We start from the raw sequence: 27,118 nt of genomic DNA, 5'->3' as shown, positions 1-27,118 counted from the left end.
GCTTCTAATTTGTAATTTATATGTCTTAATAAACAACTTAATTGAATTATACAACGCAAAAGACTTTTTTTGCATGTCTGACCCCTTCAATATTTTTCCTTGAGTAAATATATATGGGTTAAGCGATTTAAAAACAAACAGAAAGTAGAATATACTAATTATATAAAATGTAAATTTCGATATGCTGTACATATAATTCAAACAGCAGCATAAGAATCAAACGTATAGGAAAATTTATTTGCAAAAAACTTACAGTACGCAAGAAGTACGCAAAACCAAAACTATCGAAATAATAGGACTTCATCCATGTGCAATACAGGGAATGAAACCTCAGTGTTTTAAGTATTTGGAAATTTTGTAATACTGCATTTTTTGATAAATAAAATAGCATATAATTGGGGCTACTGAGATGAACATTTTCAATAAAACATTACAAGGCACTAAAAATTTAAAAGAAATATTTACATTATAATGTGTAGCGAATATGTCCCAAGGTACTGGGTACTGTTTTGGATATCCTGTTGGGCAGAGGATTCTAGATCATTTGCCTCTAGACAAATTACTATGTAAAGGGAAGTGATACGTCCTAATGACAAGGTACACATTGGATAACCATTTATTTAAAAAAAAATAAATATTTAGAAGGAGATCGATTTTATAAATATTCACGAGGTGTGTTTGACCAGACAATAGAACGACAGAGCAGGTAATAGAAAGGACGTTTTATTGCATGCTAGACGCTTTAAATATGGCTAAAACCTTAAAAAACAAAAGAAAGTTATCAATCCTTTTAGGTAATAAAAGCATATAAGTACTTATAGTGTAAATACATTGGTAACATCGTATGTGGTAACCACGCCATTTGTTGCTTAATTTCGTGCACGATCCGCATATATGAATTCGATCCAGAATATAAAACACATACACATTTGAATTTGTAACCACCCAGTCGTTTGTATTAAGTGCAATTTACTCAAGAGGGACAAAATATAGAAATCTTCTATGCAAACTCAATTCATTAGCTTCCTCGACCTATTATTGAAAATTATTGTTTTGATATGATAAGCTCTTCACTTGTATCTTAGTTACCAGTCATAACCAGTTAGTTACAGAACCAGGATGCCCTTTCAGATACCCCCCCCCAAAAAACAAAAAAAATACCAATAATATATATTGCAAATTAAAAGTACATTTAAAACTAATTTAATTACACTTAATAAAAATGAAAGTGGACTATATAATGTGTTTGGTATTTGCGTAGAAATATCATATTATCATCCAATAGCCTGAGTAGACACTTGAACTCGTTGGGTTACTTAGGTTTACAAAGACGTTTGTAAATCACGATCTATCAAAAAGACAGACAAGAAGTCCTATCGAAATAGGAAACAGTTTGTACGACAAACGTTGGATTACATCGTGAAAGTGGTACTTTTTATTTCAATAAGCAGCAAAGCAAATATAAATAATATAAAATTTCCTTGTTGCAGATTGATTTAATGTCATTTTTCCCACTCCAAATTTTTAATGATTTAGGATTAATATTTTGTTACGGTGGCAGAATGCGGCCATGAAGAAAAAAAATATTATGTTGTTCCCTCAAGAAAGTATGTAGTTGAAACAAGATAAGTTTCTCGTTCCCTCAAGAAAATATGTTGTCCCCCTCAAGATACTATTTCGTTCCAACAAGATACATATATCGTTCTTACAAGATAATATGTCGTTCCCACAAGATAAATATCTCGTTCCCACAACATATTTATGATTCCGTATACACAACTCTCATTCTGCACAAGTGGACTAAGGAGTCAAGACGTGATGGTCACAGTGACTTAAAGAGATTGATCCCGAAAAGGTAAAGCGCCTCTTAACGCACACTAGCTCACTATTCCCTAACCCCAAAACATTAAAATCTATCGTTGGTTCAAATTTCAGACAAAAAATGTAACTCTTATTGGAGTTAGGGTCCTTGAAAGTGCCATTTTGTGTGTGTATTTTTCCAGCTTTTCCTTATTATTTAGAAAAACGGAAGCAGATTGATATTCAAATAACATTTGAAAATTGTTGAGCATTGTAAGATCTATTCCTGGTGCATTTTTCAGAAATATGTGTTGATCCTTCTTGGAGTTACGACAATTGAAAGAGTAATTCTTGGTGATTTTTTCCAGTTATAGCAGATTATTAAGAAAACAATGACAGACTGATAATTAATGTAATTGAGAAAAAATGGTTGGAATAATAAGGTGTGTCATTTGTTAAAATTTCAGAAAAATTTGTTGATCCTTTTTAGAGTAATAGCTCATAAAAGTGTCATTTTGCTGATTATTTCGGAATTAATAGCAGATTACTTGAATGTAAATAGGAAAAAATAATTAAAAGCTTAATCAAATAAGATCTATTCTTCATGCAAATTTGCATAAGTATTTGACCATCTGTAGTTTATACATTTGTTTAACCAGGTGAGCGATTCAGCTCTCTAGAACCTTTAGTATATGACGTTGCGCACGCTACTGCGGCAGTGTTGAAAAACACACCTATCTCTATAACTATAAATGACTATTGTAAACAATCAAAACTGTGATTATGTGAAAGCTGTATACTGTTGGAATATGGACTAATAATAAGTTCTGAATATTTGTCACAAATGGTACTTCAAATTCTTTATAATCAATTAAACTTTCCAAAAATCCGTAAAAAAAAGTCAAAATTCCTAATGTCAGGTGTAACACTGAGTAGGTTCAAAAAAGCTAAAATAGTGAATTGCGTATTGCAGAGGGTATCAAATTTGCCAAATTTTGCATGGAAGAATAATTTCATGTGTTCTTTTTGAGATAGTTATCAAAATTGCGTTAATTTTAGGCAAAAAAAATATTCAATGCAAAAATGAAAGTGTTGGTAAATGGTCAGATTTCTAAGAACGTTCAGTAATCATATTCTGTTATTAATGTAAGAACTTATTTACACAATATTCTTTTCCGATTAATTTTTCCAAAAATGTACATACTTTCAGCACTTCTACGTCGGCATTTGATGAAATTTCCAGTACAAACAAAAAAAGTTACATCTTTTTTGAAAACTTCTAGCGAAATGTTGGATGTCAATATTTTCCGGGTAATTCGTTGAGAAAATGTCATGCTCCAACGCAATTCTACAATCCATTGCCAATTTCTTCTATGAAATAATGATACTTTATAATTGTACATATACTTAGGAATACACATATTTCATTTTTTATGGTTTAAACCATTTAAAACGGATAAAATTCGACCAAAACAAATGTCTAGAGATTTGTCGAACTTTCACTTTTTGCACGTTTGGAATGTTTTCCGTCGATCGGGTAATGTAGAAATAAATCGAAATCATGAATTTTCGCTTAAGATAACAAGAACTAGACACTTATACGCATCTCTGCAATTTCAAGTATAGAACATGCGACTGAAAGAGACAAAAAATCGAAATCAAAGGGATATAGAAAGACTAAGAGTATCTGTATTTTGTGTTAATAACAAACGTAAGAATAAACCAAAAAAAAAATAAAACTAACTAAGGGGGTTTTTAACGTCCTTGACTACCCTGTCGGGTCTCGCATGGACGGCCCAATTTGGTGGGCTTTAAATAATTTTGCTATTTATTTAAATTGTATTTATAACCCAAAAAAGTTGTTTAAAAAAATAGGAAAAAGGTAATATAAATTATGAATAGCTGCAATGTTAGAAATTAAATAGTGAATAGTAAATATGAAATTTGAAAATGGACCATGTAAAGGGGGAAAATGCCAAGTTGGATGGAGAAGCGACAAGGACAACCAGTCGGATCCAGAAGGCGGAAGACCTGCGTGATTTAGTTTGCCAAAAAGTGTATGCGTTTTAGAGTCAAATGGGTGTGGTTTAGTGAATATCCAAAGGTGAAGTGCAAATTTAATAATTGATAATGTTGGAGTTTCAGTTACCAAAGGTGTATGCTTTTTTAGAATGCCGAAAAATTTATGCCGGGCCAAAAAGTGTATGTACATTTAGACTGCCTTGTCTAGCCGGGCGTTGTTCCCGGATTTTACCGTGCAAGCACACGCCATTAGTACGCAGTTTTACTAACGCCACACGAGACCGTTCCAGCTCATGCCTCTGGTGAATGGGTTGACCAATTTTTTGTTTAATATGTTTGAAAACTGGATTGATTATCATTGGTTAGATTGGTAAACTTTTAGAATTTAACAAGTGTAAATGTAAATCCAAAATTTACACTTAAGAACAGCCAGAAGTTTAGCCAAAGAAACAAATAAAAATGTATTTGTAAGCCAAAGTAGTAAAATAAGGAAAATAAAAAAAAATATTTTTTTATTATTTTGGAGTTTATTTTTTTTTTTTAAGAAGAACGCACGCGACATTATACTACACACGGCTGGAGCTATCGGAGCGGTAGATATGTTTCATAAGCATATGTGTACATGATTCACAAAAGTAAAAAATAAATAATTATAGTAAAAAATAAATAAATAAAATGAGAGATTATGTGTATATATATATTGATTTGTGGAACCCCCCTATCAGGTGATTAATTTTATTTTAATTCAATTATATATTAATTTGTTTTTTATATTGAAAAAGAATAGAATAAATTGTTATATAGTTTAATGGAATTCGATCGGAGTAGAATGACTGAAACACAAAATAGCGCTGACAGAACTTTAAAAATGTATAGAAAAGCAGAATGCTAATAGATCAAATGAATGCAGAAAAGGGAGTCATGAATATTTTTTATTTTGGAAAATGCAAATGAGCAAATGAAAAAATAAATCAATGAGCGGCTATCTGATGGGTGTTGATGAAAGCCCGATTTTCTGGTAGATAGAAAGCTCTTTCAATCGAAATATTTAGTTGTGAAAGGTCCAAATTCTGCTATTGGTACATGTAACATAAAATCCAGCATGTATATCAAAATGCACATTTTAACTTATCGCAGGAGAAAGTTGCTATGTTCCCTCTCTAGACAGACAGAGTGTGCATATGTATGGCGGTTGCATTCCATGCTGCGGTGCACATGCATGTGCAAATTTAATTTATCGGTAGTTCTGTTAATCAAATTAATTAATCTTTTCGATTTTTTAAGAAATGTTCAAGATGTTTTAATTGCTACCAATAAAAAATTATTGTATATTTTGCTTTACTGTACCCAAAAAGTCCAGCACCGATGTAAACATTTTAATATTTCTTTTTCAGATTTTTCTTAGAATATGGAAAAATGGTGGCTTCCATCTCTGTATTCCTATTTCCGACACGGATATTCTTACTCAGAAATGAAGCTTTTACTTCAGGATAAACATGATATCTGTATTAGTACACGGCATTTACGTCGAATTGCAAATTCTATTGGGCTTTATAAACGCAAACAATTAAGTATAGAAAGATGCTATGATTTTATTCAATCGTTTCTGACAAAGACAAATGGATCACATGGATATCACTTTGTTCATCAACAGTGTATAAAGAACAACTTGGTGATCAGCATGGAGAACGTTCGTGTTATTCTGAAAGCTTTGGATAGGCAAGGTGTTGAATTTCGGAAAAGACGCAAGTTAAAATGCAGAGAGTACATATCTTGTGGACCCAACAGCATTTGACATATAGACGGGTACGATAAACTCAAACCTTTCGGCATAACCATTCACGGATGTATAGATGGTTTTTCTAGAAAACTTATATGGTTGAAGGCTGGAATAACGAACAATGACCCAAAAGTTATAGCAGGATACTATATCGAAGCTGTCGTAGGACTGAAATGTCCGAAATCGGTCAGAAGTGACTTTGGAACAGAAAATAAGTTTGTTGAACATATGCAGCGATTCTTCCACCGAAATAGTATCCATTCGGTTAAGTGCTATATTTACGGCTCAAGTACACACAATCAAAGAATTGAATCACTGTGGGCAATGTTCCGCAAACAGTGTGCGGAGTTCTGGATAAATCTGTTCAAACTGCTGAAACATAATCTTTTCAACGGATCAATCTTGGACGTTTCGTCAATTTAATTCAATTTTGTTTTATGGAGCTTATTCAGGTATGTATAAATCTTAGTTTTTACAAGTTCTAAAAGTTTTCACGAGTGCAAGAGAAATCCCATTTCTAGATGATCCTAGGTTCATTTTCTATAATGTTTTATGGGGGTACATGCTGGTCATGATTGTAAATGATTTGTCTACCTCAAGTGCTCCTTCATAGTTTATTTAACACATAATAGACCATTTTGTGGTAAGTTGATGAGAATACTCAATATACACTTCCGCGAGGTAGGGCTTGGGTAGAACAATAGAATTTTCCTGGCGAAAATGTATATTGAGCATGCTCTACGCATGCTCATCGACTAACCCATTGTTAGCAAAAAGGGTCTATTCATGGAAGGGTAAATTTCTGGGGATTATACTATGGGTAGTCAATTTATGCCTAAAATTTTGCCATTAGCGTTAGCGATAAATTACACGAAACATGTTTCAACTCTTACGTGACAAAATAATGATTTTTTCTTCCCTTCGTTTCGCATTTTACAGTTTCGTTTCGCAATTTATAGATTTCGCTTCGATTCGTTTCGCATTTTATAGCTACCCCCAGCGGATTAGGAAATTAGTAACCTGATTATTGATAATATTTGCTTATTTTTTCTAGAAAGATATAAAAGCTTTTGTTTTGGACTGGAATCAGCACAAAATAAGGCACAACTCATCAACAGCCGCATCTTCAGGAAGGCCACACCTATTACACAGAGTGCCAGCGTTGCTTGATGCTGAAGATTATATCCATAAAGTAAATGAAGACGAAGTCGACGTTTGTTTGAATGAATGTTCTTTTAACAATGATCCTGTATGCGACGTTGACATATATGATTTTTGTAACAATTTATTAAAGGAGATAGGATGGATAAGAAACGATGATCCTTATTCCAATGTTGATTTATATATCGCCTTACGAAATTATATATCTCATGTATTACATTGATTATATAAAGGAGGCATTTTTTGAAGCGAGATAAATAAAATTGGTATGAATGCCCTTGTTAATAAGAATTATTTCAACCAAAGAATCATTTCTAATTGGCGTTATTGGTCTTATTTTATTTTATTTTATTGGTTGGTTCGTTTGTTTATTTATCTCCCCAAGCTTTGTTGTAGGATATATATATTTTTCGGTATGTTTGTTCGTTTGTCCGACCGTCACACCTATGTTAAGCTTTGCATTTAAGTTGATTTCCCTGGAGCTGTAAGTCTGATCTTGATGAAAATTTGTACACTTTTTCATCATGACAATAACAAATGAACTGTATAAAGGTTAGGGGGTTTCCACAAATAAGTGCCGAGCGGAACATCCGTGTCTTAGAGACTCATTTTCTTGTTTCCATATTCACTCCATGGGAATTTGAACAATGGAAAATGTGAGTATATGTTGTATCTATGATTAAACGTTAAGTAGATATTCAGGTAAAAAAAAAAACATTTACAGAATTTATGGAAAAATGCAAAATTTCCTTTCTGTAATATCCTCGACAATGTTAGAATGCAATTATAAATTATCAATTAAATATAAAAGTTTCAACCAAAAAAAAATTCAAAATAGCGCAATAAAATACAACAGTTATTTTGGACGCAAAAACGATGTAGATGTACAGGTAGTAGCGGTCAAAAAGAAGTCCTTGTCCATGAACGTGCGTAGCTAATATATTTTTACAAACATCTTCCCTGTGATAATTTCCCGTCGTAATATGATAGCTACACACACTTCTCATTGCTCAGGCTCCCATGATGTGGTATTGTTTTCTAAATATCAAAACAATAGAAAATGGAGGAATACCGATTGAAAAGTACGTGTGACCACTCATGAAATACATATTCCAAGTTCTGGAAAACATCAAGGTTACTCTCTTGCTCCCCACCCGTCACATATTCCATCTAGGTGTATGCTTAGAGATCTCTAGCTAAAAGCACAAAGGTAAAAGAAGTTCTTGGTCTTTCCTCAAAAAACAAAAAACAAAAAATATAAAAAGCCACACAAATGAGTTGTTTAAGTAACATGTTCAACTTGACTTGAAATATCTCAACAGCTATAAGTGATTGGATGGTATTTGATCAGTGGATCAGGGATGATGTTTTAAGGCTCGTTAACCAAGTGTTATGTGCAGAATGTTAAGCACCCGTCCAACATGAACTTAGATATAGCCATTAACAAAAACTTGATCAAATCAATTCTGCGGAAGATGTATTTCAAGATAACTTTTTTCTTGTAAGGTTACTACCTATATGTAAGATGTACCAACTGACTAATTGGAAATGTCAACCTGTCTGCAACTTGTTGCTGAGATGAGAATGACCAAAAACTTAAAATCAATCATGCAGAAAATACACGTCAAGGCGACTTTATCCTGGTGCGGATGTTAGTTATTATCCAGCAAGTTATATTCACTTTCTGACTGACCAAGCATACATGTACTTCCACCACTGTGGTTGTTAAGGTATGGAAAATCAATCATGCTATCATCAAAACATCAGGGTGACCTAATTCTCGTAATCATGATATACGTGTTGGTGACTATCCAAGATGTATCCAGTGACCAAATATCAATCCTTAACTACGGGTAGTTTCTGAGATATTGAACTTAACTGAAAACTTGTTCAAAGCCAATGAAATATGTAGATTAAGGGGATCTACTTATGGTAAGGACAGTTTAAGTGCCAAGATTTATTCCCAAAATAAATAGCATTCCTCTACAATTTTGATGAATTATGAAACAAACGTTATCGAAAACTTGATAATAAGAGTCAGTTATTTAAAACATAGATAATCTATCGATTACGAAGCTCACTTCGTTTTGCAATTTGTCTCTCAGCCTATTGATGACAGCAACCCACAAAACAAGCAGAAAGAAACTACTTGGATTGACAACAAACTCAGACTAAAAAATTAACAAATCAAAACTTCTTTATGGAAAAAAAAACAAGAGTGCAGAATATACAAAGGAGTATAAACATCATAAAATAATCATCACAAGATATAAGAAAAGCCTACTGGTGCTACATCCAAAACTTTATATTTGACTTGCTAGCATGCGAGCCCGATTAAAACAGGAAAAACATCCAAAAAATCTCTTTACTTACTTCAAAGGTATGAAAAACGACAACAACGGCATAGCAGCACTACGAAATAATGGCACACTCACTGAAAATTCATCTGAAAAAGCAAACATCTTCAACTGTCAATTCGAAAAAGCATTCCCAACTGAAACTACTGAAAAACCACTACCATATAAAGGCAAATCAACTCATCCACTAATGGAAAAATCAACATCACAAAATAAGGTGCAATTAAACTCTAAAACAAACAAATCCACACAAAGCCACTGGCCGGATCTGATATGTGGACAGGGACTAAAAGAACTAAGTACAGATGTGGCAACATGCATCATTACATGCAAAAAAAAAACCCCAAAAAACACTGACACCGGTAGAATACCAATAGATTGTGGTAACGTGCAAATGTTCGCCCAGTCTTCATAAGAGGAGAAAAACACAACGTAATAAACTATAGATCAATATCACTCAAATGCATTCTCTGCAAAATCAAGGAGCATATCATTGCAAGTAGCGTAATGAAACACATTGAGTGTAACAACATCTTACACGGCCTTTTGCATGAATTTCACCATTCAAGATCCTGCAAAACCCAGTTAGTTTCATTTATTCAAGTACTTGCTCAAAATAACAATAGCAACATTCAGACGGATATAATTGTGGTGGACTTTGCCAAAGCCTTTGACAAGGTCCCGCACAAAAGACTCCTTTATAACCTCAGTCACTATGGCATAGATTATTACAGCTTAAAGTGGATTGACGATTTCCTTTCACTAAGAACACAGACAGTCTTTGTTGATGATGAGAGTTCAGAAACAATTCATGCACATCCGGTGTATCACATGGAAAGTGCTGGTCCTATACTGTTCCTTGTATACATCAATGACTTTAATGACTACATCAAACATAGTATCTAACGGCTTTTTGCAGATGACAGTATCATATCTAAAACTATCAAAAAACAGCTCCAAGAAGATCTATCAGCTGCAGCTGAATGGGAGGAGGACTGGCTCATGTCCTTCCATCCTGACAAGTGATCAGTTCTCCATGCAACAACGAAGAAAAATCCAATACAGCATAACTACATGTATACACTCTTCAACATGTACTACAAGAAGAAATCGCTACACAATATCTTGGACAACATCAAATGGGACAAACACATAGGTAACATAACACCAACAGCCTCAAAACAACTAAACTTTATCAAACGTAACCTAAAAGTTGACTCATAGGCCAAAACTAGAATACGGCAGCTGCCCTCACAACAAATCACAAACACAACAGTTTGAAATATTACGGTAACAACGTAAAGCAGCATGCTATAGCTGCAACAAATACCACAACACTAGTTCCGTAACTGACATTCTGGAACAACTAAATTAGTTAACTTAACAAATACGACGAACAAGAATACGTCTCATCTTCTTTTACAAAGTAATTCATCACTTAGTAGATATTTATCCTACAAACCTGCTCACTCCATTAGACGTCCATATCAGACAACATACACACAATTTCTCCCTCAGACATATCCAAACACAGAAAGACACGTACAAATACTCCTTTTATCCAATAACAATAACACAGTGGAACATCTTACCGGCAACTATTGTACACTGCACAACCTCAGAGAGCTTCAAACAGCAGACCACAAGATCTGCTCTTGAAAGCCTCTTCCAAAAGTAAAATAAAACATTGTACATTGTTTAACCCTACTTGACTCTTTAGTCCCCAAATGCAGAATGAGAGTTTTCTGTACGGAATTATAATTATGCTGTGGGAACGAGATATTTATCTTGTGGGAACCACATATTATCTTGTGCGAACGAGATAGTTATCTTGTGGGAACGACATATTTTCTTGAGCGAACAATATATGTATCTTGAGGGAACGACATATTTCCTTCAGGGAACGAGAAACTTATCTTGTGGGAACTACATACTTTCTTGAGGGAACAACATAATATTGATTATGCTGTGGGAACGACATAATATTTTGTGGGAACGAGATATTTACCTTGTGGGTACGACATATATTATCTTGTGGGTACGATATAGTTATCTTGTGGGAACGACTTATTATCTTGTGGGAACCACATATTATCTTGAGGGAACGATATATGTATCTTGTGGGAACGAAGTAGTATCTTGAGGGGTCAACATATTTTCTTGAGGGAACGAGAAACTTATCTTGTTCGAACTACATACTTTCTTGAGGGAACAACATAATATTTTTTTTTCATGGCCGCATTCTGCCACCGTAGTATTTTGTACTTTGTGAGGCGAGAATGTATTAAAAATTCATACCCTTTACAGAATTTTGCTTTCCTCGTGTACCAAATTTTTCTGTATTTGAGATTGAATTCCACTCGAGTTTTACTGCATTATTTTCTACATATAGTCATATAGTCTCTTTAAAGTAATTGTTGAAAACACCATCAAACAAAATTATGCAGTCGTTACATCAAGCATGATATTATTAATTGTAACATGTCTATCAATATTTAAAGCTGCCAATAAGTTTCCCATCAATTCCATGTGAACTGTAGAAACGTCTTTACTATATATTTCCGGGTGATAATTTACTAACTTGGTCAATATTAATAAGTTACACAATTTTTTATGCTTAAAAGTTTTAGTAAAAACAGAAAGATTTTAAAACAAAACAAAACAAACGTTGCTAGTACATGTTATCAAAATTTAATATTACAAAGCAATTGACTTTCCATTGATCCGCTAATGAACGTTATTATTAATCTACATTTGAGGACTTCAAAAGCTCCATCAGCATTCGGTGTTGCATCGAAAAGTTAATAGAACAGAAGAACCAATTCTATCCTGACAAGACACAAAATCCTAAAATTTGGAAAATAGAAAACTTTGAGCGGAATGTGTAGAAATTCATTGATACCTTTCTTTTTTTTTGTCCTTTTGCATGTACTTACTCAAAATTATGAAACACAACGAAACAAAATCAGCCTATACATAGCCCAAGATAAATTGTGTATAGTCACACTCGAAAAAATTGTAAATTCTATATGCAAAAAAAATATAAATAAATAAAATAAAAAAATGACGAGAACAAAGGATCAATTCGTGTTTTCTCCTATCAATATTTTGTTCTGGAATTTCAATTTCAAAACCGAAGATATACCAGTTTGAGATATTTCTACCAAATCATGTTGATATATTCCACGAAAACTCACATGTCATGTTACTTAGACAACTGTCTCATAAATAACACGAATATTAAATGTTATAATTATTTTCCTAAAAAGTTGCAGTACTAGATAGTATCCATTATTGATTACACAGGACACGCGGAATACGTTTTTATTTGGATTGAAACAAAAAGTGCAATTGCTCCTATGCTTTAAATGTCTACGGGAAACTTAATACGTTGTGGAGGAAAGAAGAGATCATCTTGTATTATTTGTGGATGAAGAATTGGCTGGTTGTTTCATGGACATATTCAAAGATTCTTAGTATTACGTTAAATTGAAATAGTAACCGTAGTGTCTGATCTCCCTCTGTATATCTATTGTCTCGTTTTCATGGTGGATTGGTTCAATCGGGTTTTTGTGTGATGATAATTTCATTCTATTGTAAAAAAAAGTTCTCTGAAACGATACAATATAATAATCAGGTGTAATTATGTAGAAAATGATTTGCCAATAACTCCTGAAACGAATGTCATCTGAGTTTTTAATGCTTGCTCTAGTTTTATTTTATGGGATGAAAATTAATCAGCGGTGATAATTCATTAGGGTTAACTTTTTTCCCTCGAAGAACACTCAAAGCAAACAGTCAAATAAAATTCATTTTCTTTCTAACATTTGCTCGTGGTGAGAAATAACTAGATTAAGGAGATGAAAGAAAAAAATATAAATTGAAAATTAGCATGCGTTTCAAACACTGAGAATAGTACTATATGTACATTAACTGTCGTCTGTCAACGCATTTCAATTTTGTAATGGTTGTTTACATTAACACACGTGTTACATTGTAGAGAGCTTTAAAGTATTGTTTATGTGATATATGCTATTGAATTGAATCACTGACAGCTAGAATCAGAAATAAACTGATAACATATTGCACGGAGGTCAAACATTATTAAAGATCAGATGCATGTCATATCTGCTAAATTTGGAGGGAAGGCTTAATTGAAATTTTAAAAAAACTCTTCCGATATTGCCATATCTGAATTGACATCCCAGAAAAAATTGAAATGTCGGCTTACTGGTCCTATTTAATCACTTGAAGTTCCATTCAAATGTCCAGTTGTGGCATAGTGGCCGTACACAAGATTCACTGATTAAATGCCGGTTGATTCTTTCATAAACTATACGTTATTAGTTGCTGCCTCTCCAACAGCTCATATAGTCCATGGATTGGAAGGGTCCACCGTGCATCCCCACTCATCGACTTCATTGTGATTTTAAGGTACCTTCATACCCCACTTTGCCGAATCAATATGTCGGCAAAAAATATTCTCGATTTTTTTTTTCAGTATAAGCCTATATTTGTACCCCATTGGGTCAAAAAGCCGAGATTTTTATGACTCAATTGTTTGAGCGTCTAAGCCTCTTGGGATAGTGTGAACAAATTAAACACATATAGGTATCATTATGTAGCCCAATGTCTCAGCTTTACAATGGTACCAAGAAAGTTGCGGTAATACTTAGGGTTTGGCGGTAAAATAAAACAAAATGTACCCCTACCCCGCCGAAAAACCGCATAAATTGACGTATTTTTCTATGTCAAAACCCCTAGAGCATTAATGCTTCAGTAAAAAAAGGCTTACTTGGTATTTTCTGTTTATTTTTATCACAAATTATACTTCTGGTGTTCTTTTGATGAATTTTGGAGAATTTCGTAGTCAGAATTTATCAAAAAATGCAAAAAAAATGGGATTTTTGATTTTTCGGTCAAAAGTCACATAAAGTTATTAATCAACTAAAACGTCTAAAATTTGGTATCATTCGATAGATAATTTAATTTTCTACATAAATTTTCTACATAAATAAACCAGAAAATTAGTTTCAAAAAGAATTTCCCAAAAATGTTAAAAAATATTACCCCTACCCCTAGAAAACTGGTCTCATAGTCGAGCATAATTCTCATTCACAGCATACTGACATTGTAGAACTCATATTTTAGGTATTCATAATTAAGATAATGATGTACCTAACATATCTGATCAATTTAGGCGCTTAGATTTTCCTTTTGGGGTGATAGGTACTATAAAATCAGAAAAATGGGAATTTTCAGAATTTCAGAAGTTTCTTCAATATCACCCGATATTGTATTTTTTTTTTCAGAATACCGTAGTTTAAATAAGCTTTTGTGTGATACGGTACAATAAAAAAAGTGTCTTAGCCTCAGATTGAACCCAAGTAATAATTTTTTTTTAACTTTTCAAGTAAGTCAAGTCAAGTAAGGTGTAAAATTGCCCCCCCCCCCCACCCATGATAAAAATGCCTCAACATGAACTAAAATGTTAATTTTTGGCATTTAAACGGTGTACAATAGACATGTTGGGTATTATTGTTTTAGTTAACGATGTTTCAACATATCTTCTCATTTCAGGCGCGTTTTTTTTTTCAGTTTCAATGAGACAATATTGAGGTATTCATAAAAAGGAGAGTTTTCAGAATTTCATATTTTCATCAATTTCACCTATATATTGGCAATTTCTTTCAAATAACTTCTTCAGTTTTTACTGGAGTCTGCGTTGCTCATTTGCTTTTTTTTTACTTTGTATGTATGATTTTAGTTACTTCATGTCTTTATTGTGTATGTCTGTTTTCCATGTCTGGTCTTTGTCTCTGGATTACATTCTTTTGATTACCACTATAACCTTGATTTCCTTGATTACTCTTTCAAACAAGCTTTTGTACATTCAAATACAATTAAATATTGTCTTAGCTTTCTAACGAGCCCAAGTAATAAATATTTGAATTTTTCCAAATCCAAAAAGGTGAAAAATGGACTCACCTACCCATGAAAAAAATGCCTCAACATGAACCCAAATGTTAATTATTAGCATATAATTGATGTAAAAAAACAAGTTGTCTTCTAGTGTTTTAAATATCGATGTATTCAACATACCTGCTCATTTCAGGCGCGTATTCTTTAGTTTAAATGTGACAATAATGAGTTATTTTGAGAGTTTTCGGAATTTCATGTTTCCTTCCATTTCACCTATAATTTGTATTTCTTTTTCAAATACCGTACTTCAAATAAGCTTTTGCGTATTCAATTACATAGTGTCCTAGCTATGTAACGATTCCAAGTAATAAATATTTAAACTTTTCCAAGTCCAATTAGGTGAAAAATGGCCACACCCACTCATGAAACGAATACCTAAACACGAACCAAAATCGATGTAAAAAGACATGTTGGGTACTATTGTTTTATCCTTATATTCAACATATCTTCTCATTTCAGGCGAGTTATTTTCAGTTTCAATGTGGCAATGAAGCGATTTTCTTAAAATGGGAAATTTTCGGATTTTCATATTTTCTTCCATTTCACCTGTAATGGGCAATGTTTTTCAAAGTAGCCTACTTCAAACAGCTTTTGTATATTCAAACACATTTCCGTAGCATCTTACCTTTCCAATAAGCCAAGGCAATGCACCATTAAACGTATTTCAGGTCATTTGGGCGAAAGAATGATACCCCTACCCACTAAAATCTGCCCCTAAGGTGAAAGAAAATGATCGTTTTTTTAGCATACACGAACTGTGTGCTATGTCTGTTTGGCATTTATTATGGAGCACTTCTTGTATCAATCATATTGTCAAGCAAAATTATGCTTTTATTGTCCCGAAGACTACCAAATGCTTAAAAAATGGAAATTTAAGAATAAAACAGATTATCATGCATTTTAGCTCGTAAATTGTATACTTTTTATTTAAAATATCACAGTTTTTACACGATTGGATTTTGTTTGCTCTCATTATTTTTATACATTTAAGGTTTCAAAGAAGAAATTACGATAAATTGTTGGCATACATGTATCCAATCCCATTTAGAAAATGCAAATTTACCACATACGAATTCTGGGTTTTTCACGGAAATTTTAGTGGGTATAGAGTACTGTTCTTTCGCCTATATGGCTTGGAATACGTTAAAGTATGCGATGTTTGGCTTATTGGAATGAAAGAAAATATGAATATCCGAAAATTCCCTTTTTTTTAATGAAAAACTCATTAATGTCACATCGAAACTGACCGTAATTTGTTAAACTAACCTTGGCTACCTGGCATGGCATTTCCACCATGATCGAATCACCTATATCTACGAAACATGATGTGACACCATGACACGATTCTGTTGGTGTATTTATTTTTAAATGCGGTTCATTTTTCTTTTTCTAATCGTAAATATTACTTCTTATTATAATCATGTATATGTATTTAAAATATCATTGCTGAAACAATTGAAATAATTGTACCGTTATTGTAGCAATATTTTTGTCATGTTAGAAAAGAAATTATTCCTGGATGCCGGGCTTTATGTTTATTATAAAATGGGTAAGCACTCTATTTGTCGAGCGTTAGCAAGGTGTACAATCTTAACAAATATAGTGCCTGTATACCCATGTTAAAATAAACATAAACTCCGGCATCCAGGAATTATCTGCACTTAGGATCAGGGACCAAAATGCACACTCGTCAAAATTGCATTGATCGATATGAGGTTGAGTCAAGGTATCTTCAGTGAGATTACACGTCCTACCGAATGACAACCAACAAAATTTGATACTAACTAGCTACAGTAATGTAGCTCATTTGACAGTATGTGTCGGAGGAGCTACGGATGATCATGTAATGATAGCTACAAGAGCTAGGTCTTGTGACTCACAGCAGTATTTTCTTCATTGTATAGTTTTGATCACACTACCATTATGTGAATATGTTGAAATTAAACAGAGAAACATTTCATTACCTTGAAATCTTAAAGTAAATTCTTGACGCTAAGTCAGTGGATTTTGCATGATTTATTGCAATGTCATATCAAGTTCAAGATCAACTACGTTTATCGCTTTCTTGTCCGATCTGTTACAATATTTTCTTATCATCGACATTTGTCTATTTCGGATACTTTTCTACTATTTCAAATTATTTACTTTACTAACATCATGAAACTTTATTAAATAAAATGATATCGCCCAAACGTAAATCGCTCAGATTTTGTTTTTTTTTTATGTTTTTTGTTTTTGTTTTTGTTTTTTTTTTTATCGGAGCCCTTTGTGACTCTGCTTTGACAATGTGCCCGGGAGCTGCATTATTATTGCAAGACTCTTATCATGTTTTACTCACTTATAATGTGACGGTACGTGCTGCTGGCGGAGCAGGACATGCTGACAAAACTTTACGACAAACATGATGACTTTTCATTCAGAATTGTCAACTTTCCTTTCATCTGTGGCAACATCTCTTCAGCACCAGCGTATGGAGTTTTCATCTCACAACTAATACGTTATGCCAGAGCTTGTCGTAACTACACATGCTTTTTGTATTGCGCTAGACTTCTTACAAGTAGTCTTCTGGAACAGGGTTATATTGCTACAAGATTTAAAGTCATCACTACAGAAGTTTTATGATCGTCATCATGGGCTCGTGGATCGTTACGGTGTATCCATCTGCACCATAAAAACTGATTTGTTCAACGTGTCATAGTTTTCCTTTCCTCTTTTGTCTACCCCGGACTTGACTTTTTATGAGCAGCTCGACGGGTGTTCCTAGAAATGCAGAGGACGTTTACCCTACCGATACACCTGGTCCATGCTTCCAGTTTTTTGTTGAGTCCGAGTTGTTCATACTTTGGTTTCTTTGTATGTATTACTTTATTTAATTTATGCTCTTTGTTGTGTTTGTCTGTTTTCCATGCCTGGTCTTTGTCCCTGGATCACATTCATTTGATTTCCGCTATAATCTTGGTTCCCTTGATTACTCTTACTCTACCGCAGCACTTGATATCACTTCCGGTTTTTAATGGGCGATCGTGTTGTCTTGATTTTCTTATTTCTAGTTTTTATATGGAAATTATTATGTTTGCATTGTGTGTGTATATCATATGTGTGTGCTGTTTTCTCGTTCAGGTCACGTACTTGGGTTATGATATGTCTGAATTGTCCCATTATTGACGCTTCGGTATTTTTTGTCCATATTCCAATGTTTTAATATTAATTGTGTTCATGTTTTATGTTTAAAGTTGTGTCCATGCTTGTCCCAACTTCTCGGCGTGCGACATCTGCTGTTGTATCAAGTTGTGCCCTGCTTAGCATATATCAAAATATCAAAATGATCTTCTTATATCCATAAATGAATTTTTGATGTAAAAAAATATTAACTGATATAAAAAAAAATCGTATTACGGATATCAAAATATATCTACTGATGTAAACAAAAATCGAATTTAAGTTGTCAATTTTTTTTATATATATCAAACAAATTGAATATTGAATGAATAGTAAAATGGCGCCCCATACATAATACATTATATCTTATCTTTTTAAACAGGTCACACGAAATTCCAAGTTAAGTATGATTCCGAGCACATTGTATGTTTGTGTTTTTTTGTTTGTATTAGTAAATGGTTGTAATTCATTAATTCAAAATCAAGACGAGGGTGTAATGCAGACAGTGAAAACAGTCACATTCCTAATCACCGTAAATGATACTTGGGACGAGAAGTAAGTTTTATTTACGATTAAGTCAGAAAAGAAGTTCAGTACCTGCGAGAACGATCGTTAATTATCCAAATAGTTCGAAGATTTACACAAGTGAACGTGTACCATTACTAATGCAGAATCAAGGCATAAAATTGCTGACACGCAATTGGAGCTTTACGGCCACACTAGGGGAAAAATAATTTTTGTATGAAATCTTTGATTTTTTTTTACCAAATCCTAACCCCTATTTCTTCTCGCTTCGCTGTTCAGGATTCCCGATCAGATTCCAATATAATCTTACCAACGCAACTTAACTTGATATTAAGTTAGCATTAGTATTGATTATTTTATTGTGGTTTCATACAGATCTAACAACTTTAGTCATGCAAAAACTACTTTTCGCAAACACAATGCCAAAAGATTTTTACCAAGATAATACCCGTGATAATGTACACCCAACCAGTGCATATATAAACTGCATATATGTCATACAAATAGCATTCCTAATTGTAGTTATAGAAATTTTACTAATAATGTCTGGTATTGAAAAAAATCCTGGTCCATCAAATAATGATACCAGTTTGTTATCCGAAACTGACTCATATTCTGTATCCCCAAGTTTATATGAAACATTTTCTACATGTATATCATTTGTTCACTTGAATGTACAGTGTTTACTACCTAAACTTGATATGGTATATTCTGAATATAATGGGTTTGACATTTTATCATTTACTGAAACATGGTTAAAGTATAATAACTCAGACGACTCTATAGAACTTCTGAATTATCAACAACTTTTCAGAAATGATAGAGGTCCTGAAAAAAAATGGGGAGGGATTGTTGTTTATGTTAAGGATAATATGTATGCAAAGAGGAGTAGCCTTGAAGTATTATGGTTAGAGCTAAAGATTAATGGTAAAAAGGCGTTATATGGTACATTTTATATACCTCCCGGGAGTAACGCTAATACTTGGAACAAAGTTGATGGTTCTATAGAGTCGGCTGTGAACGAGTTAAACTGTGACGGTATTACTGTAACAGGTGACTTTAATGATAATCAATTTATGAACAACCCAAAAACGAAAAATATCTGTACGAAATTTAGTTTGCACCAATTGGTAGAAGAATCTACTAATATTACTGAGCATTCATCATCCCTGATTGATCTTATAATTACTGACAACCCCTCTTTCATTCCATATGTTAGTGTTGGTCCCCCTCTCCTCGACCAGTTACGCTACCATTATCCTATCATTGGTTTTATCAATGCCTCAAAACCTACCTAGAAAACAAACTTTCAAGCATAAAATTTGGCTACATGATCGAGGAGATTTATATTAGCAGGAACTACCTGGGACAATATTTTTTATTCAAATGATATTGACAACATTGTTAAAGGTATTTCTACCACTGTTCTGCACGCCGCAGAAATTACTATCCCAAACAGGATAGTTACCATTCGAAAGTCTGATCCACCGTGGTTGAGTAATGATATTAAAAAACTGACTAGAAAGGAAAAACGCCCTTACTCAAGAGCTAATCGCTCTGGTAACCCGACTGATTGGAATAAATTCAAACAAGTTAGAAATTTAGTGACATCAAGGGTTAGAGTAGCACGTGATAAGACATCACTACGATCTTATGAATAAATTGAGTAACACGAACGCAGTTCGTCTCGGTCTTGGTGGAAAATATGTAACCAGTTATCTGGAATTAAACCCTCACATTCTGGTATCCCACCATTACTGGTTGATAATGAATTGATTACAAATGACCTGGACAAGGTAAATCTCTATATCAACTTCATTGTCCTACAATCAGTTCTAGATACAATGGATGCTGAACCCCCCCCCCCTCGTATTGATTCGGAAGAACAACTCAGTGAAGTTGTTCTTAATGACAGTGAGGTAGATGTGCTAAAAATCTTGGATACAAGTAAAGCATTCAGTCCTGATCTGATAAACCCCCGCTTGTTAAAAGAAGCAGCTTCTGTGTTAAAAGTTTCCATTATGCAAACTTTTTAACTTGTCACTTTCAACTTCTGTCTCCCCAACTGAATGGAAGAAAGCAAATGTAACACCTATTTTTAAGAATAATAACCCCTGTGAAGTGAAAAATTAAGGTGGCGGTCGTCCTATAGCGATCACTCTGTCCATCCACTTTAGTTTTACAGGAAATGCCTATGAAATTGTTCGTCGGTAAATGAATGATCCGCGAGAAAAATTTAGACTTCACTACAAAACTTTATTGTTTTTTTATGTGGGCTATTGATATTTGGCAAGTTGGTAGATTACCTCTTAAGGATGTGTCGCGTACCATGGAACTTTGTACATCTGCCAAGAAATTCCGCGAAAACGAAAGTGCAAAGGACGAAATTAATTGCAAAAAAAACCTTGTCCAGTCGATAACGGGGAAACTCTAAATTGACCTGAACAAGAATTATACGACACCGCCAAGTTCCCACGAGTTTTTTCTCACAGACACACGCTGGCTAAAATAAAACATAAACAGTGAAAAATACGTAAAGCTGTCCTCGAGCGCCAACAAGACCAGGCAACTTTTAATCAGTATCCTCATATTGGAGAAAAAATGGTGTATACTGTATCATTTTCACCGTTACAATATATGCATAGCAGATGTATGAATGCAGTATTAATGTTATGAAAATTTAAAAAAAGGAATAGCAAACACTTTTTTCAAAAAAATCATTCAAAAACTTTCAAAACTATAGCCAGGTTTGTGTTATTATTTATGAGAGACTACAAGAAGCCTTGTAAATTTCCATTCTTATTGTTGTATGGAAGGGTTAAGTTTCTTAAAATTGCATAAAAATGAAAAAAAAATGAAATTTACCTGTCTACTCATGTAACATGTGCGGATCGTTAGGTTGGCGTAAAGAGAACTGAAGCCGAGTCGCGTTACTTGAAATAATGAATATTTGTGAGGTACACACTCAGTTGCTGAAAGCGTGTTCGGAGTGAATAATATTAAGTAGCACTCCAACTAAGAATCATGCAAAATGTGATACATGGTTGGAAAGCCTACATATTTTTATTTTTGATATTTTGTTTAAAATGCTTTAGTAAACAAAAATTAGCATTTGGTTTTTCACATAACCCGTGTTCATAGGAGATAAAAATTGTATAGAATGCAGTGTAGAATTCAAAATTAAGGGAGATAACTCTGTAAATGACACTCAAATACAATAGAATCTATTGGATTTTCAATGTTGATTATCTCCCAAGAGCAGGCAGATTTGAATGAATAATTGCACATTTCATAGTTTAGACCCATAAAACAACTTAATTACAATAATAAAAATATGTAGCCTTTTTTGGGATGTATCACATTTTTCAGATTTTGCATGATTCTTACAAAGACAGCTACTTAACTTTTTGAATGTGTATTTTAATTTGCATATTTTTAAATATATGATAGCTCAACTCTCCCCTCCATTTTACAGTGGATGCATAAAGACCGTCAAAACCCCTCCTTTGGTTCCCGGGAGAAGATCGTCTCCTATCACAGTGGGGAGCTGTGACCATGGTCCAATTGACTTTGACATTCTGTTATCTAATGACGGTAAAAGTAAAATGGTTTGTATCATTTTATCATATAGCATATATTCAACGATTTGAAAATAATATATTTTCTTTCGATTTATTGTTATGACTAAAGTGGTGTCATGAATATGATAAAAAAAAAATAACCACATTTTATAATCTGAACATAAACTAAATCCATTTGAAAATGAAAGTTTGCTTTCAGAAACAAATTTTCTTATACATGTATCTACAAATTATATCCGAAAATTTTAATTTGATATTTTTTAAGATCAGGTGGAGGATTAATCACATCAAAGAAATATTTTTCTCGGATTTTGAATATTTCGTTAAAGAGAAGAAAAAAAAAGAATTGTTTATTAAAGTGCAACCTGAATTGATTTAACATTATTACAGGTACATTTTTTTTAAATCTTCAGCCAGCAAAATAGGCTTATGATGCACTACTGGAATCATTATTTAAACAATAATTAAAGAGATTTTAACTTTGAAATAGCCATATTGCTATATATCACTGCAAGTTTTTATATCCTAAGACAAAGGTCGAGGTCTCTTTTGGTGTTACATCAATTTCTCTTTTTTTTAGATTGTTGATTTTACATTTCACTCCTCTGTCATAGTAGACGCTTCTCCTCCGGCATGTAAAATTCCTTGGAATGGAACTTATTTGGTTCCATCAAAGGTGACAAACGAGCTGCCCTCTTTGTTACCCGGATGTTTAACCATGGATTCTAGAGAGGGTTTCCACATGACATCTTATTGGTTCTATCTGATCGACTGGGTGTTCGAGTAGATTTTATCAGAAGCATTAAACCACTTTGTCTCATATCGTTGTTGTTATTGTATTGTCTGTCGGAATATTTGAATATGATTGATCTATATGTCCATCAATGGCATAATACCAAGAAGGACAAAAGTACAATACATATAGATGAATCACGGACATGTATTCTCTGGAGAAAAAAAAGCAACATTATCATTACACTTTTTTGAAAACGATATGACGATAGTATAATTTTAATTTGACACGCTCAAGTTTTTTTTTCTTTTTTCGAAAAAGAAAAAGGGATAATCAAATACACTTTTTATTGTCTTATTTTTTGAATTTTTCCCATGATTTTGAAAAGTCAACTATTTCTAAAGGGAGGTTGCACCGAAAGTAGATTGTTATTAAAATTCATTAGATTCATATACAGTTTATTTACAAATCCTGCAATACAGCAAACTTCCCTTTAAGCCCAGGGTAGCTATAACGGGGTTCCCTGACTTCGTACACCCTTCACAGTCAGGTATTGTGTGAAGACACACAAAACAAAAAAAACATTTTTGGAATTAAACACTTATAAAATAAAATTTTCTATATCTTGTATAATATCACAATTAATTTATTGCCAGTATCAGCCACATTTACCTCCACAGTTATTAAATCAATGAACTCCATAATCAATATTTGATACGATCATTTATCTGCACTTTTAAACTTCCCGACTTCTATGTCACACATCGTTGGTTTTGAATAAGATTAGACAAAAGATGTGGAAATTGTCGTACACGTGCTTTATACTGATAAAAAGAAGTACGCGCATATGTACATTATATGTATTTAAAAAAAACCCGTGGATTATACCAAACTGCTTAGCTGAATGTAAGTAAATTTTCCGAGTATTTGTAATTTCTTGCAAGAAAATTGCGGAACTATGTAACAAAATTGTATGCAGCTAATACTATACCAAGCGTAGAATGCATACGAATGTAATAGGACATACGTATTATATGAATCATATTATACAAGTAAAAATACATTAGAGGGAGTGTAAATGGCTAGCTACTATAATGCTATCTACACTATAGACTGCAATGCTACATAAAAAATTAATGAAAATCAATGAATACCGTTTTCATTTCGAGGTATAGGTTTTCACCTATTTTACCTCTGTACTTGTTATGAAGGCAACTTCGTTTATTATCATATTACAAATCATAAATCTAGATATAGTCTTCTTTTGATACTTGACAATATTCCTATATTTCTATATTGCCCACTTGATTGTCAACAAAATCGTTTCAATTAATAAATATTTTACATCCAAATTTTGGAAACCCAATTATGACTTTTCTGATTGTGGTATAATGTCAATATTCATATGTTTGCACAAAACGGCAATCATCTCAAAAATGTCTTTCCAAACTTAATCACCAATTTGCATGTTTTAAAAAAAAATTAAATGATTCAAATTTTCCCTTTCGTTGCAGAAATGACATGAACCATTTGAAAAAAATATTTTTTGTAACAATTCCTCGGTATAAATAATATTATGGAGCAGTTTCCACTGCAGTTGCTTAGTATTTCTATTCCCAAAATTGTCTTTTAATGAAACCCATATTTTATCCCATTGAATATTTTCGTTCATGAAGAAATTACCAATTTTTGCTCACAATCGGGAGTCATTGGGAATCGATAGAAACTCTATATTTGTTTCACTTTTATATTCTTTGTCGCCATAACCTTGCCCTCTCGTACAAAATGAGTGTTATTAAATTCGGATGGCACTTTCAATATTATTGAATTTTAGAATATTTATATATATTTTATTTTGCTGTATTGAGCTATCCAATTTCTATTATCGTTTAATTTATTGAAAAAAATTAGAGATGACTCAAAAGAATTAGTATGGGTGTTCCATACATTCTTTACCTTTTTATCCCACTTTTGGCAAAGTTATCAAAAAGTATAACTTTCCCGCCAAATTGAAAATTCGAGTTACCCATAATATTCTCCTCCAAAAGTTTTTCTTTAGATGAATTATTACATCTATGTATCTTATTAAACTCTATCCAGGAAGCCAAGAGATTTTGATAATATTTCGACATCTACATCCGACTTAAATCTCTAATGTCTGAACACGTTCATATTAAATATTCTGTGTCTAATTTTGAGTCTAGTACGGTGAGCCAAAATTTGCCCAAGGCATTCCAATTATCCAGTTCAGAATTTATAAGGTTATACAAACTCTTGACCTGTTTTGATTCAATAAAATTTCTAAGATTAACCATATTAATTCCACCCATCTCTTTTGTTAAGCAGCAAACCGCCCTAGATACTCGGTCTGGTTTACCATCCAAAACAAAAAACCACATAATAGTATTTATCTCCTTTTCATATTTTAAGGGTATGCCTCTCATCTCGATTTCATACCCAATCGTGGACAATATAAATGATTCAACAATAATAACTTTTCCCTCAAATGTCAAATCTCTTGATTTCCAAACCTCAATACAACTCTTAATTTTACTTATTTTGATATAACCATTTTCGATCTAAATTTACCCCGTACCCGTGTTGGACGCCAAGCGCTTTAAATGGCTGCTTTGTCCATTTAATTTTATTGAATTTATTTCTTATTCCTCCATCTATCTACGCACCGTTTTATTCATATTCATACACGCGCCGCTGGCTTTTTCGTATATCTCCAAGACTTAGAAAGTTTCTTCAATCGATTTGTTTGTTTTATTCAATATTTGCGTATCGTCTGCAAACATGTTTAGTTTGGCTTCTAAATTAACACCGGACCTTTGAGGGGAGCTTAATCCCTTTAATATCTGGATTACATCTGATAGTTGCAGAATATATTACATAGGCGCGATTGGACACCCTTGCCAAATTGAATGGGATATCTCCATGTATTTTGACGTAAATCTATTAGTTTGAATACATGTCTTAGCATTTTTAAAGAGTAAGAATACCCATCTCCTGAATTTTTCGCGAAATCCAAATTTCCGCATACTAAGATCTATCCATCCCCATTCTACTCGATCAAACGCCTTTTGTTGATCAAGAAATATAACAGCCCCTTCTTGGTCCTCCACATCTGCATAATCAATTATGTCTTGTAGCAATTTGTTACCCTGAAAAATATCTCGACCCTTAACGAATCCCTTTTGATCCGTGCTAATGATATTTGGTAGTACAAGTTTTAATCTTTCTACCAACAACTTAAACATTACCTTATAATCTGTGTTTAGCAATGTGATATGACGCCAGTTGTGAGTCACAATGAGATAGTGTATTTTTATTCGTGATCTCTTTTATAACAGAAGCAAGATCCTCTCCGTTCATTAGATCTTAGAGATTCAAACAAAAGGCGAACGACTAAGTACTTACGCAAATCGAAATCGTAAGTGACATAATCTAAAACAACGGATACAGTTGAACTGAAGTAAACATCAAGACAACCTTTCAAAGAACGGACACAAGCCCTTGACTAGATTGTTTACATGTGTATATACCCTGTTTTAGAGTACTAGTACACATAAAAACGCGTGTTCATTATCCCTGTGTTCCGGGCTGCACTAAAAAAAAATAGTACATAAAGGATTAAGCTATTTTTGCCAAAAAAAAAAAAAAACAAAACAAAACAAAACAAAACAAAACAAAAAAACAAAAAAAAAAAAAAAACAAAACTTTTTTAAATGTTCATAAAGTATGATTTGTCATTGAATGTTTGTGAAAAATATTGCATTTCTTATAATAAAATCAGTATCAAATGGAAGAGAAAAATCTGGTGAATGGCAATGACTATTTCTAATAAGTGTGCATCGAAAACAATAAAATGGCGACTAAATGAATGTACCTATGTCTTGCGAAAGAAATGTCAAAATTTCCTTTTTCCTAATACCGCACTAAGGTTTTAATCTTTGTGTCGTTCTGTTCGTTTAACCATATGAAGTTACTACCTATTAAAAGATTAAAGAAACTT

The 27,118-nt window shown here is 33.1% G+C and overlaps 1 protein-coding gene across 1 annotated transcript; it reads left to right on the top strand.

The window, feature by feature from the left end:
* Positions 1 to 18,639: 18,639 nt before the first annotated feature.
* Positions 18,640 to 23,187, top strand: LOC148623020 (uncharacterized). Its single transcript, XM_088573473.1, has 3 exons — positions 18,640 to 18,816; positions 22,262 to 22,394; positions 22,948 to 23,187. The coding sequence occupies exons 1-3, from the start codon at positions 18,668 to 18,670 to the stop codon at positions 23,152 to 23,154; spliced, it is 489 nt and encodes a 162-aa protein (XP_088429599.1). The 5' UTR covers positions 18,640 to 18,667; the 3' UTR covers positions 23,155 to 23,187.
* Positions 23,188 to 27,118: the final 3,931 nt, after the last annotated feature.

The sequence above is a fragment of the Perna viridis genome, chromosome 3 (assembly GCF_037379345.1).
Source record: "Perna viridis isolate PV_CMFRI_1.1 ecotype Kerala chromosome 3, ASM3737934v1, whole genome shotgun sequence".
Taxonomy (NCBI): Eukaryota; Metazoa; Mollusca; class Bivalvia; order Mytilida; family Mytilidae; genus Perna; species Perna viridis.
The sequence above is the reverse complement of the archived record's forward strand: the minus strand, read 5'-3'. Positions and strand labels throughout refer to the sequence as shown.

Bases quoted from the DNA above. Each gene is read 5' to 3' on its own strand.
- LOC148623020 (XM_088573473.1), top strand. From the start codon at position 18,668: ATGATTCCGAGCACATTGTATGTTTGTGTTTTTTTGTTTGTATTAGTA. The intron at 18,817-22,261 runs GTAAGTTTTATT...TCCATTTTACAG, and splicing joins AATGATACTTGGGACGAGAA to TGGATGCATAAAGACCGTCA. The intron at 22,395-22,947 runs GTTTGTATCATT...TCTTTTTTTTAG, and splicing joins ATGACGGTAAAAGTAAAATG to ATTGTTGATTTTACATTTCA.